Source organism: Pelobates fuscus, chromosome 10 (assembly GCF_036172605.1).
Source record: "Pelobates fuscus isolate aPelFus1 chromosome 10, aPelFus1.pri, whole genome shotgun sequence".
Lineage (NCBI taxonomy): Eukaryota > Metazoa > Chordata > Amphibia > Anura > Pelobatidae > Pelobates > Pelobates fuscus.
This window is the reverse complement of record NC_086326.1, coordinates 133,699,124-133,712,559: the sequence shown is the minus strand read 5'-3', so window position 1 is coordinate 133,712,559 and position 13,436 is coordinate 133,699,124. Positions and strand designations below refer to the sequence as shown.

The following is a 13,436-nucleotide window of genomic DNA, read 5'->3' as shown; positions in this document are numbered from 1 at the left end:
CACTTTCTGGGGATGTCCAATCAGACTCTCCAATGCAGCTCAATGAGACGTCTTTGCTAGACTGGTGCTCTGGGCAATTGCTGCTTCACTGAACTAACCAAACCAGGAAGTAACAGGACTTGCTATCTGATTGACGGCCAGGGGATGTAACCATGTTCACTTCTAATGAAATAGGTGCACTTGTAATATGAAAAAAGAAGACATACTCTTCATACATAAAGCACTTTAAGTTAGTGTTTCAGGTGTTTAAAAAAAATATAAATATTTGTAAATGTTTTTATTTATTCTTTTTCATTTGCTTAGTCTGACATTATTTTTTTTATTTGTTTTTGTATTTGGTTTTATTTGTTTTTTTCTAATTTGTTTCTCTTTTTGCTTTTCCTTAGGTTGCGTAAGATCAAAGATGTTTTCATATTTGGGAATCCTGAAGTCTCTGTAATTGCAGTGGGGTCAAAGTCGTTTGACATTTACCATCTGTCTAATGCTTTAACAGAGAAGGGCTGGAATCTTAACACGCTTCAGTTTCCACCTAGGTCAGTATTTATTAGAAAGAGAGGTTTTAAGGAGCATTTTCCAAACTGAAAGTATGTATCCTAAATAAGACCTAAATCCGTCTTTTTGTGCTAGCCATATTGCCTCTATATGGAAGTCTTGAAGAGAACCCTCTTCTTCTTGGCTTTTTATTGGCCAGTAGGACAGCCCCACCTTGTTCGCTGTTCCCAACTTGGCAAACAGGACTAGATTGCAAACTTATCTTTAAATACCCCTCTAGTGTCTGTCATCTCAAACTTTCCTTTCTCTTATTTACTCTTCTCTTCCTCTTTCCCAATCCATTCTTATGTTATTCATTACTGATCTATTTCTATTTAAAACATATTGAATAATGCAGACCTGCACAACCTGCGCCACCTCTCCCCCTGCTCCCCTCTCCCCCCAGGATATTTTTGAACTACAACGCCCATGATTTTTTCAATAAAACAGTCAGGGAATCATGGGAGTCGTAGTTCTAAACATCTGGGGGCCGCAGGTTGTGCAGGCCTGGTGTAATGTATGTTCAAGCTAACAAAGGGTGAAGGTTTCTTTAACCTCCATCCTTTAAGTTTTGTCAAGCGTAGGCAAAATACACACAAAGTAGTCCCCAGTCTGTCTTCGGTTTTAAAGAGAACTAGATCAGAAATAACAAAAAGACGAATGGATTCTGAAAGAGTAGGAGAAAGGTAAGTATGAGGTGACAGAGCCACTTTAATATGATGACAGCAGCCACGAACATCCTGAAACTATTGGATATCTGCACAGCTGCAGCCCAGCAGTGAGCCCCAGCTAGGTGTCTAAACGTGGTGAGATTTGCAATCCACTGCAGGTGGAATGGCAGAGAACAGACCCTTTGTGACATTCAATCTGCAGTGGGGAAAAAATCTATATAATCTAAAAGATGAATAAGCATTGCCGTCTTGAGATTCTAGAAGAAAACTGATATCTCCAGAAACTCTCAGACATTATTTTCACATAATACACTATTCACGATTTTGTATCTCATAGTATTTCCTCTTTGTAAAACAAATCCAGTTTCCTAGCTGAGAGCAACAGCGCCATCTGTACATGGAAAAAGAGCATTATTATATTCCACAGAGCATAACAATGTGCTAATGTGGAAATAAACGGTACAGTATTGACAGAAAATGAAAGTGAAGAGAGCCTTGCAAAAAGAGCTTACAATTTAAGAGCAATATATATAGTTACAGCTGCGTATAGACAGCTTAAATGTGGCATGGTAAATATTTGACAGCTTTCCTTTCGGAGAGAACATTTTTATGCACTGAATATTTAATTTGTCACAGTGATCAACAATATAGTTAATTACAATATTAGATGTCAATTCAAGACTTGCCGCTTCTCCAGTGCTGATGGTGCCTCTATCAGGCCAGGTCTCTGCATGTTACAGCCATTTTAGATTCAGTCACTACTGGCGCTATGGCTTATCTACCACCTGGCCCTGTTTTGGAACAATTTTCCAAAGGACACCTTCACATGATGCCAACACACCAGCTTCATTGTCAGTACATCGGCATCTAAACAGCATCATTTCTATCCCTTTGTTTCTCTGGCAAAGCGTGAACACCTTGACAGTCATAATCACAGCAACTACAGCACATGCGCAATGTATATATTAATTTTTTAAGCCGTGTACATGGACTGCAACACTATAGTCAGTAAGGCATAAAGTGATCTGTATGATTGATTTTAACCTGCCTGTAATAAAACGCTTCACAATATGGGTATGGTGTCCTCAGATTCGGGGAAGGTAAAACTGAGGACTTGGCAGGCAAGTGGTAGGTGATATCCAGTGTATAATGGCACGTGTTTTGCTGACTGATTTCTCTCCTTTTTCATGACAGTTTTCATATATGTCTTACCGTGTTGCATACAAAGCCAGGTGTTGCACAACAGTTTGTGAAAGATGTCCAAGAGTCTGTCGCGGTTATAATGCAGAATCCTGGGGCAAAAACCACTGGAGTGGTAAGACGTATTTACTGTTCTCTCTGCTTCAGCATATAGAATATAATTGCTTAAAATGTAAAGGAACACTATAGTGTCGGAAATACAAACATGCAGTCCTGACTATACCGACCGGACTATACCGACCGGACTATACCGACCGGACTATACCGACATGTTTTCTCTGAAAAGGCATGGTTGCTGAGTCTGCAGAGGCGTGTTATAGACACCAGTACCATTACATTAAGCCACAGTGGTTTTGGTGACTATAGTGTCCCCTTTAACCCTTTCTTTGAAAGCACAGGCAAGCAATTTGCTGCACAGACCCAAAGCATTTTCTAATGGTAATTAAAAGGGGTATAGCATGTGAGCATTCACTTTGACGGTACTTGTGAATCCCAAGCGTCCATCCGTACATTTCCGAATTGCCATTACCGACTGACAACCTTGTGATGACAAGTGTTCACTCGTTTCAGAGAGTCAGGACTGCTTAATCCATGGGATGATCCAACATGAAGGGAAATGCAATGTTCTATTGATTCATAGAATGATACATTTTATGTATTTCATTTATTTATTTGTTGGCCAGTTTTCTTGTCCATGTGGTCTCCCATCATTATTAGTTATGTAGGTGACCCAGCCCTCTTCCACCTTGTGCCTGAACATGGTAAACCCAATTTTGGAGATAATTCATCCCGTACGTCACACATCCCTCACCCTCACTGTATGTTAATATGTCTGTCAGCACAGATGTTTGCAGTTGAATTGCGACATAAATAAACCATGTGGCACTTCAATTCACATGGACGTGAAACAATTAAAACCAATCTTTTGTTTCTTTTTTCTTTCAAACAGGGTGCCATTTACGGGATGGCACAAGCCATTCCTGACCGGACCATGGTGACCGAAATTTCCCAAGCCTTCCTGGACTGTTTGTACACCACAGACAGCAGCTTGTCTAACAAACAAGTAAACGGTGCATCCGGACACCACTAGGCCTTGCTTTCATCTTCTGCTCGGTACGGTGGAAAATAGCAGCCACACACAAGAAAATTGCAGGGACTTGAAAACCACAGGCTGCTGATATAAACATTTAGGACTTTTGTTTTAGTTTTGTTCATACATGTTTTCATGCCTGTAAGCAGAAGTTCCTGTTATCACAATTCGTAAGGTACTTGTCATTAATTCTATTGTTCTGTGGACTTTCTTCTTAAGCAGGGTAAGAGGGTTTAACCTATTTTTAACATTCATACTGTGGTAACACTTTACAAATATTATACATTCCTCATTTAATCTGTCTGTTGGCGCCTCTCCTGAGCTTAAAACCCACGATGTGTGCCTCCTGGGCCAGTTCCATCAGACTTTGCCCAAGTGTGTTCCTCGTGGGTGATATCTAATGCTTGTGTTTGGCAAACAGAATATGGTTATTTATTTAGCTCCGTAACCCTCCTGAGCAACGTCTGCCAACAAAAAAAAATATTTTCAATTTTCCCCTTTTTTTAAAAATGTTCTTTTCTGTCATTTTTGTTTAAATATCTGAAACTTCACTCAGTTTGTCTTCTTTCTGTTTGTACTATGAAGACATTTTATTTTTTTTTGTTCTGTGCTTGATGGTTTTGTAAAATGACTTAATGGGCATTCGTATTTTGTGGCGGTCAGGGTTTTGTTTTGGTTTTGTTTTTTCTGCCAAACTTATTTTAGTTAACTGTTTTCTTTTTTTACTGTTGGAACAAAGTCATAGCACTATATACCTCTCAAATGTTGTGTAACCATTGTGACCTATCCAATCATGGTTTTACCGCAGGTCTGAAAGAAGGTTAAATAAGTTTTAGCACACTTTGCCAGATTAATTGCCAACAGCTGGTAGTTTGAATTGAGAACTCTGTGTCTTTATAAACATGGCCACCAAGTGGTCCTAGTTTTGTCAGCAAAGCCTGGACTGTGTGTGCTTTGAGAACCACTGCCCTCGGCACTCAGTTATGTGATCTATAAGGCATGGTTGAAGGAGGGAATCCGTGACCTGGGATTTGAAATGTCAAGATTTGCCAGCAGTGCCTGTGCTAGTGAATCCATTAAATGTTGTTCTAGGTGCCAGGACTTGAATGGGCTCTATTACAGATTAACGTCTTGTTGGACTTCACTTCAATAAGCTTAAGCACATTAGACTTTTTTTTCCCTCTCTGTCTGCCCATAATCTGCATCTCCTTGTAACCTTAGTACTTGGCCGTGTCTCCAAGGGATAATCGCGGAGTGAGAAAATGTATGCTTTGCGATATGTATTTGTCCATTATAGTCCTAACAATTAAAATACACCAAGGCAACCAATAAGTTTTGCTTGAATAATTGTAATACTATTTTTATTCATTAAACTATTTGCCTTCCTGAGCAAGATCACAAAAACATATGCTCATAACCCAGTATATTTCTAGTAAAAAAATGGCAATTGGATTTCTTTCTTCTTACTGTTGAGCTTGACATCTAATTTAGTGTCCTACCCAGACCATGCCCAACTTCTTAAGATGTATCATTGGGATCTGTAGAACGTACATCACTACTGGGGAGAAAAACCAAAAACCCTTGATTATTTTATACTCTGTGGTTAGTGTTGAATTTGATGTTTCAGTGGTGTAACTGGTTCAAATGATGGTTAGTTTATAAATTGTTTTAGAAACTTACTGGTATTAAAGCCACATTTAACACCATCCATTCTGTCTATAGATGGGTTTTAGTAAGGACTTGGCTCCCATTCTGTCTGACAAACAAGGCTAATCTTCTAATCCCACAGATGATATGGTTCAATCATTGCCATATAGCACTGCATGGTTTATATACGCAATGCCATTTGATTAAAAAAATGTTAATGTAAGTATTTTTTTATCAGTGTTAAATTAATTGCTAATTATTGCATAGCACCTTGTGTCTAATGATATGGCTGCACTAATCAATCTTAAAAAGGAACGTTTTAAAATGTAGCTATTAAACCGAGATACGCAGTACCTTTTGTTTGTGGCATGGAGACATACAAAATGTTACTTGCTATAGAGCTGTGCATACAACAAGAGCCGGCAGGATGTGGCATTCATATGCTACAGGAGTGGAACTTCTGAAACTGTGTTCAATGGAACAGCTATGATTAAGCAATGCCACTTCTCCAATATGCAGATATAGCCAGGATGCACAGTGTAAAGATGTTGTATGCTTGCCACAAAAAAATAAAAAATGTCGATCTGGCAAACCCAACGGTAAATAATAGTGTATTGTCAATTGATGCAAATCACGCATACTTATTTATTGACTTATAGAGGAGCCGAGGTCTCTGTTTACACTTACAATCTCCCTTGTAACTGGAGAATGTATATGGAAAATGTATGCTGCAAGGGTTTTCCTCTGTATAGTGCATTTTAATGTAAGTGTCCCAGATGTATGTGAAACCACTATTGGCTATAATTGAATCCTATAAACTCTCAGGCTTATTGTATAGAATTCAGAGTGAATTTCACTTTGACTAAGCTAGCCAACCAGAAAACATAGGTGACTTTTTCAAATTTGGAAATTATGGCCTAAAAATTGATTGCAATTTTTGTTGTTCATTAAACTTGAAATTTAAGAAAATTCAGGCAAAATTGAGGCTAATATCGTGAATTCTTTTTTTCTATAACTCTGCTTTAGCCACTGCCTGGCTTTTTACATTTCTGATTTAACTGCGTAAGATTCAGATTTTATTGAATAACCCTACCTGCACGGTTTCCTTGGCCACCCGTTATTACTTTGTGCTGAGGGTCGGAAAATGAGAATTGATATTCTGCAGTAGTCCAGATTTGGGGGATTTAGTTCCCCGGATGCTGGACACCAGGGAACTGTCCTCGTTAAACACAAAGCAAATGCATTTGCATATTCCCAGTGTTGAGAAGTATGCTGAAGTGTAAATTATTCATAAGATGCTGATGGATATCCATCAAGGAGATTGCTTTGGAATAGACTTGTCTGTTTGTATGACAAATGTCTGTCAGTCTATAGACAAACGAATCTATTTGTTAGGCACATATATAAACAAATCCATTAATTCGGCCATAGGTTGACAGGCATTTGATTTGTGACAAGTCTACCTTAGAATCCTTCTGTGATTGGTTAATATATTTCCCCTTACGTTGTATTGCCCAATAGTTTAAAGAAATGATTGAATCTGTCAGTTTTAGGTCCACTCTTTAGTAAGGTTTTATAGCCCTTTTAATCTACCATTACCTTATAGTGAAATGTATTTATTATTTTCTGATAATTAAATTGCATCATTTTCCTTAACTGTATGTCTTATTATTTTTGAGAATTATTCTGTTTCTAAGAAGACTAGCTTTCAAGTTATATTTGTCTCTCCTTAATCACTTCTCTCCGTGGTGGCAAAATAACTTAACTCATTGATCAAACAAATTTAAGGCAAACAATGCCCAACTTGAACATTTCCCCTAGTCCAGGGATAGGCAACCTTCGGCTCTCCAGATGTTGGACTACATCCCCCATAATGCTCTTACACACATAATGCTGGCAAAGCATCATGGGAGGTGTAGTCCAAAACATCTGGAGAGCCAAAGGTTCCCCTGCCCTAGTCACCTATGCTTTCAGTCCAATAACTTTGCCCTCAAAGCGGCACTGTCACCCCCATCTGAAAAAATAGTATTTCATAAAGATAGCTTGTTTTCACTTCACTGAAATTCCAATCCAGTCAAGAGTTATACAGAGTCAAAGAACGGACTACATTGTCTCTGTATTTCTCCTACGCCTGACTTTCTTAGACACTAGGCAGAGTCTAAGAGTCAATCCTGACAACCGTCACCAGTGACGACTGCAGGGAATTAATACAGGCTAAGGAACCGTGCACACATAAAAACACAGTTCAAAATTTTATAAAGCTATTTAACATCACCTCTGTCAACAAACAAATATGGACTTTGATTCAGCCATATTGTGTTAAGCCCACCACTACTTCACAATACTCCAGTATCAGTGGGTTCTACACCAATTCCAACATGTGAGACAAATTAAATAGTGTTAGTGCAAAATGAGCAAAGTGTATTTAAATACAATCACATGCAAAATTAATGTGAATGACACAATTTAAAAAAACATGCATGCAGTGTCAAAACTAAACAATTAGTGATGGTGTGCGTTGATGTATATACTCACAATGCGTATCATAAATCTGCTCTATACCAAATGGAAGTCCGCTTGCAGATGGGCAGCGCGAGAAAGATGGCGGCGCCTGCGAGGGTCCGGTTCAGGTAACTAAATCTCACCTTTACCTGCGGCCACTTGCTGATCAGCGGCGATGTCACTGTCAGGAGAGTTTGCGATCTTGGCAAAGTCCTCAGATGGTGACATTGTTGCTTTAAATTATTTGAAATTTACTTTGTATTCCCAACAATTAGTACATGTGACCATACTCTACCACTGTATTCTTTGAAGATATGCAGCAAGGGCAGTCACTTAACAGAGAGTAGGCTTAGGAAGTAAAGCCCATAAGGATAGATAATACTTGCATCCAGGTCTTCTTATTGTGGGATTCTGGTCACCTTTCCAATTATTTAACACAAATATTGTGATTGCTTCATACTGATCCATGTTATGGCCATGTGCGGTCTGTCTTCACTATCGATTTGGAAATTACTAGCAGTAAAGGGGGGAAGGAGACACGTCACGTCAGACTTTGATTTGTATACACCTTTTAAAATCTACTTTATTTGCAACGTGTGTATTGTCCTTCCTCGTTTCTTGTCCATAAATACTGTACACTGTTAACCTGTTCCATTCGATAAAAACTGTTTATAAATTAAAGCAATACAGGGAATTAACGTAAATTAACTACATGTTAAGTGCCTTGCATCACCTGATGGGTGGTTATTTTAATGTACTGTAATTATGAAATAAACATTTTAAATTACTTTTCAATCTTTTGTTTAGTGTCTTATTTTGCTCCACTTAAAGCAGAATGTATTTAAATGACAAATAGGATTTCCTTCTATACTTAATATACTTTATATTAACCCAAAAGCATCACCGACTGCAACTGATCCATTATTATGTTTAGTGCATTAAAATATACAGAAGCAACCAACCAGATTAAGATACATCAAAAACATTTTAAAAGGTGCACTGCTGGCACTATGACTGCTTCATCTCATTGAAGTTATTGTGTCTGGTATTCCCTGGCACATCCCTTCCTTTCAATATTAAAGGACCACTATAGTCAACAGAACAACTACAGCTTATTGAATTTGTTCTGGTGAAAATAGTCAGTCCATGCAGGCTTTTTGATGTAAACAGTCTTCAGAGAAGAGGCAGTGTTTACCAGAGGTGTCTCTAGGCTGTAGCCACTCCTCTGATACCAATAGAGGTGCTTCCTGGGTGCAGAACTGACATTGAGCATCTTCACGCTCTACATGGAGACACTGAACTTTCCTTATAGAGATGCATTGATTCAATGCATCTCTGAGGAGATGCTGATTGGCCAGGGAGGAATTTGGCTCCTCCCCCAGACCCTCCTTCATGATCTAAAAACCAAGCCAATGATTTTGTAAGGAAAAGCATTGTGACTGGCTGAGATTATCATTTCTGATGTCAGCCAAGGAGGCAGATCAGGGACAGAGCCAGCATCAGCAGACTGGAATAAAGGTAAGATTTTGCTATAATAAGGGGGATAGATCATGATTAACACTATAGGGTCAGGAATACATGTTTATTTTCCTGACAATATAGAGTTTGTTTAAATGTTTTTCTAATGTTTTAAAGGGTCACGGTCATGGACAATATTACTCAAAGTAATTTAATTCCTGATGTAAAACTATTTATGCATTGTGCGAGCAAATGTATAGCTTTTTAAAATAAATACAATTTAATACAATGACTGGTATAATGACTCGTTTTTGCTAAAGGAGAATACCCAGCAGCCCCTCTGCTACTTGGGCTGATGATACATTTGCATGAGCAGCAGTGACTGGCTGAGAGTGTCAGCTGACGTCTTTCATACATTGCAGGTATGAATTGTTATGGTTTGAAGGAAGTGTGTGGAAGATTTTAGTGTTGAAAATAGTTTATCACTGAGTGGAGGGACTGTGGAAGAGTACTCCAAACACTAAAACCAATTCAATGAGATGAAGTGGTATAGTGCTTACAACTTATTTTTTTCCCCTCAAATCCCCATCCATTACATCATTTCCTCCAGAAGACAGCTTGGTCTGTGTGGGTTAACAATGAACAGTTCTGAGTCCATAGATCCCAAACACTGTGTCCAGTCTCAAAGGTTTCTGGGACTCTGTTAAGGTGACCAGGCCAGCGCAGGCAGGCTTAAAAAATGTGATTTACATACCTTTTTTCCTTTGCTGCACTGGGTTCCTGAGTAGTTCTGCCTTCTGTGGGGTGATTCTCAGCCAATCCAATGCTTTTCCATAGAAAATCATGGGGAGGCTAGTGGGCATGCTCAGCAAAATGCTGCGCCAAAATCAGGTCATCTCACTAGACTATCAGAGTTTTACTCTGCTATTTTAAGGTAGCGCCTCTAGTGGCTGACATTATGGTCCGCCAAACCACTAAATATTAGAGTCCCTTTTAAAATATTGCTTAGTGGTAAACAGAACAGCAATCAATGAGACCCACTTCACAAGTTCCCAAAATGTTTTTAATCCAGACTTGTATAGTTTAACAAAGACCCAATTCTGGGTCGAAACGTTGCATTGTTCCCTTGGTTCCAATAAATGTCCCTAAAGCAATTGGGGTGCCTGAACCTCTTCTCTTTTATTGGTATCTACACATTTTGTTGGGCTGGTGCTGGCCCATTGTCTAGTTGAGCATCCTTTTGTTCATATGGATGGAGTGGAGTTCCTATTGTTGTACTGTATTACTTAAAAAAAAAAAAAAAATTTAACCACAATTGCTCGGTATGAAAGCATCAAAGTCTGTCCTTTTGGGCTCCCATTGAAAATAAACACACTGAATACAAGCATTTTGTGGTAAGAGATACATTTATAACCAGCATGTTTCTTGACAAAATACATAATGTTTACACAGTTTATAAAATACAATTAATAATACTGTTTAAGGATTTCATCACGCAAATATAAAAATATTTCACTAAAAGATCAATAGCAAACTAATAAAAGGTGTGTTCTATCAGTCTTAAGTAGGGGTTTTCGTCGACATCAAAATGTTAAAGGCCCAATCCACAGCTCATATAAAATGTAAAAAAAACCAAAAAAATCACTTTTGTAGATATACCACAGTGAAAACATGCATTTAATTAGGCATGTTCTCAATGGGGTATTTATAAAAACCAGCTGGCATTTCTCTTATCGCAAGCCCTCCCCTTCTAACCCCGCCCAGCATTTCTATGGCTGTCCAATCAGACTTTCCAATGCAGCTCAACGAGAAGTCTTTGCAAGGCAGGTATGGGCAATTGCTGCCAGGTGGCTGTAATATGGATCATTTATAATAGTGCAGATTTCAATAGAAATTGCCAGTTTTATAAATTTAACCTTTTTACAAAATGAAATAAACAAAAAAACACTCTTGGAGTGGTCCTTTATCTAGATCAGTTAGTATTACTGATTGAAGAATAGATTGCTTTTCCCCGATAACCTTGAACTGTCATTTTAGTCCATCATGAGATTGGACAGCCCTGAAATGTGAATTGTAAATTAATGGCAGAACATAGCCAGTCCTCTAACTTACTGAGACGGGTAAGTCAAATCTTAAAGGACCATTACAGGCACCAAGACCACTTCAGCTCAATGAAGTGGTCTGGGTGCCAGGGCCCCCAGGTTTTAACCCTGCAGCTGAAAACTGTTTACATTGCAGGGTTCATCCAGCCGCTAGTGGCCGTTCCGCGATGCTCAATGCAAAAATCACATTGAGCATGCAGAACGTCCACAGGAAAGCATTAAGTAATGCTTTCCTATGGGCGGTTTGAATGTGTGTGCGCATTCGGCTCCACTCGGGAGCTTACGTCGGAGGGGGAGGAGAGGTCACCAGCGCAGAGGTAGCCCGGCACTGGATTAAGGTAAGTGGCTGAAGGGGTTTTAACCCCTTCAGCCCAGTGGGAGGGGGCCCTAAGGACTATATAGTGCCAGGAAAATGGGTTTGTTTTCCTGGCACTATAGTGGTCCTTTAAGATGTGAAGACCCAGTCTTTTTTTTTTTTTTTTTTTTATAAAAATCACACCCAGGGTAAGATGGCATCTACAAAACCTAGGTAAGAAAAGGATAAAATACTCCGGCTTTCAGCCCCTTTTTGCACTAATATCAATCTATGCTATCTCCCCAAAAATAGTTCACTTCTTTCCTCCTAAACAAAATTTACCTTTGCTGGTAAGCAAAAGATATCTGGGCGATAAACCCTTCAGAGAAATTACATATAGGAATAGTTTCTATTGTTTCTTTGAAGAAGAAGAAAAAAAACCCATATACTCTAAAGAGAATGTTTCAAGATTGGCAATTCCATTAACTAATTGAGTTTCCTATCACGAAGAGTAAGACCGCATTAACTAATGGAAAATAGAAGGCACAGAGAAAGAAATTGTATACAAACTATCGCAGACAATTACAAAACAATATTTTTGGGGGTTTCCTGTTCATTAGGCCAGTGTGGCTGCCACTTGTTCAATAAAACTAGCCAAATTGATGTCCCTTTCTGACAGTCCTCCACACTCATGAGTACTTAAAGTGATGTGAACCTGCAAAGCAAAAACATTAAGTAAAATTCAATGATAAAACAAACAACCAGAGGGCTAGAGAGCACTGAGAACAGACAGCAAACAGACACTGAGAACAACTCATATAGCCTTCGGTGGATCCTTGTGCATATCTCCAGCTAGTTTTAACTCATCTTGTGTCATTACACAAAGAACCAGGGCCATTTGCATATCAGACTGATCCCACCCAAAATAGTGGTCCAGATTCAAAGGCATCCCAGCGCAAGGGATACAGCAACCCCAGACAATCATTTTGTCCTTTTTAGGCCTCATCAGTGTGGTATACCCAATACCCCTCTAGGAACCATAAGCACGTGGTCCACATCTGGATTACCCTTTAAACTTGAACAGCAAAAAAAAAAAAAAAGGTGCAGGGAGAGTACTGACAACGCACAACAGTTCAATAAGCCAGCCCTGCTCAGATCTCAGGCTGGTTTTAGCTCATCGAAGGGCAAGCTACCGTTTCTCTAAGCTTTTGGCCATTCTCGGTGTCCTCCTATTCTGTTTTTGGGGGGGCTTTCTCCAAGTTAAAAGGGTAATCTAGACATGGACCCCATGCTCACTGTGCCTAAAGGAGTATCAGTTTTTGAGACAAAAAAAAAAACTAAATCTGATGGACTTTCAGTGTTGACATCTCTTTTGTCAGATGTATTGTGCACCCACAACGGTCCATGCCGAGGGTGGCAGATTTCAGTGTCGGGGCCAAACATTTCTACTAACCTACCGTAAAAATTCAGCCCTGACAAGTGCACCACGAACCCTCCCCCAATTAGCTATATGGATCTCTAATCCTGTACATAGTGCTTGGCTGACGGCTTGTAAATGAACAGCTAAAAAATATTTTCATTTTATTTTTCTGATGTCAATAACATTGTGGTTCAAAACTAGAAATATGGTAGTACCAAAGCAACTGCACGTGCTGTTGCCCAGCAGTTACTTTGCAGGACGAGGTTTGTAGGGGTAACTTGCTAGACTTGTAGCATAGGATTTAACAATATTGAGCTTTGTGGATGTGATCCATGAGCTCAAGTAAAGCTTAGTTTTCCGAGCCTGTCTGGATTGACAAGTCATGCAGAGTTGTGATATTTGACATAATTAGATGCAGACTCTCCTCAAAACAAGCTACATGCAGTAAAATATAGATTACACTGATATAAATAACAAAAATACATTAAATGATACGGACATGCTACAGAAGTGTACACGT

The 13,436-nt window shown here is 39.0% G+C and overlaps 2 protein-coding genes across 2 annotated transcripts in view; one reads left to right on the top strand and one right to left on the bottom strand.

The window, feature by feature from the left end:
• The window catches only part of SGPL1 (sphingosine-1-phosphate lyase 1), a 74,132-nt gene extending 68,787 nt beyond the window's left edge, over window positions 1–5,345 (top strand). The window contains exons 12-14 of the mRNA XM_063435371.1: window positions 387–533; window positions 2,397–2,517; window positions 3,352–5,345. Of these exons, the coding sequence (XP_063291441.1) occupies window positions 387–533; window positions 2,397–2,517; window positions 3,352–3,492 (409 nt within the window). The 3' untranslated portion in view covers window positions 3,493–5,345. The remainder of the gene's footprint in view (window positions 1–386; window positions 534–2,396; window positions 2,518–3,351) is intronic.
• Window positions 5,346–10,486: 5,141 nt separating this feature from the next.
• PCBD1 (pterin-4 alpha-carbinolamine dehydratase 1) overlaps window positions 10,487–13,436 on the bottom strand; it is a 28,012-nt gene continuing 25,062 nt past the window's right edge. Inside the window, exon 4 of the mRNA XM_063434688.1 lies at window positions 10,487–12,211. Within this exon, the coding sequence (XP_063290758.1) occupies window positions 12,113–12,211 (99 nt within the window). The 3' untranslated portion in view covers window positions 10,487–12,112. The remainder of the gene's footprint in view (window positions 12,212–13,436) is intronic.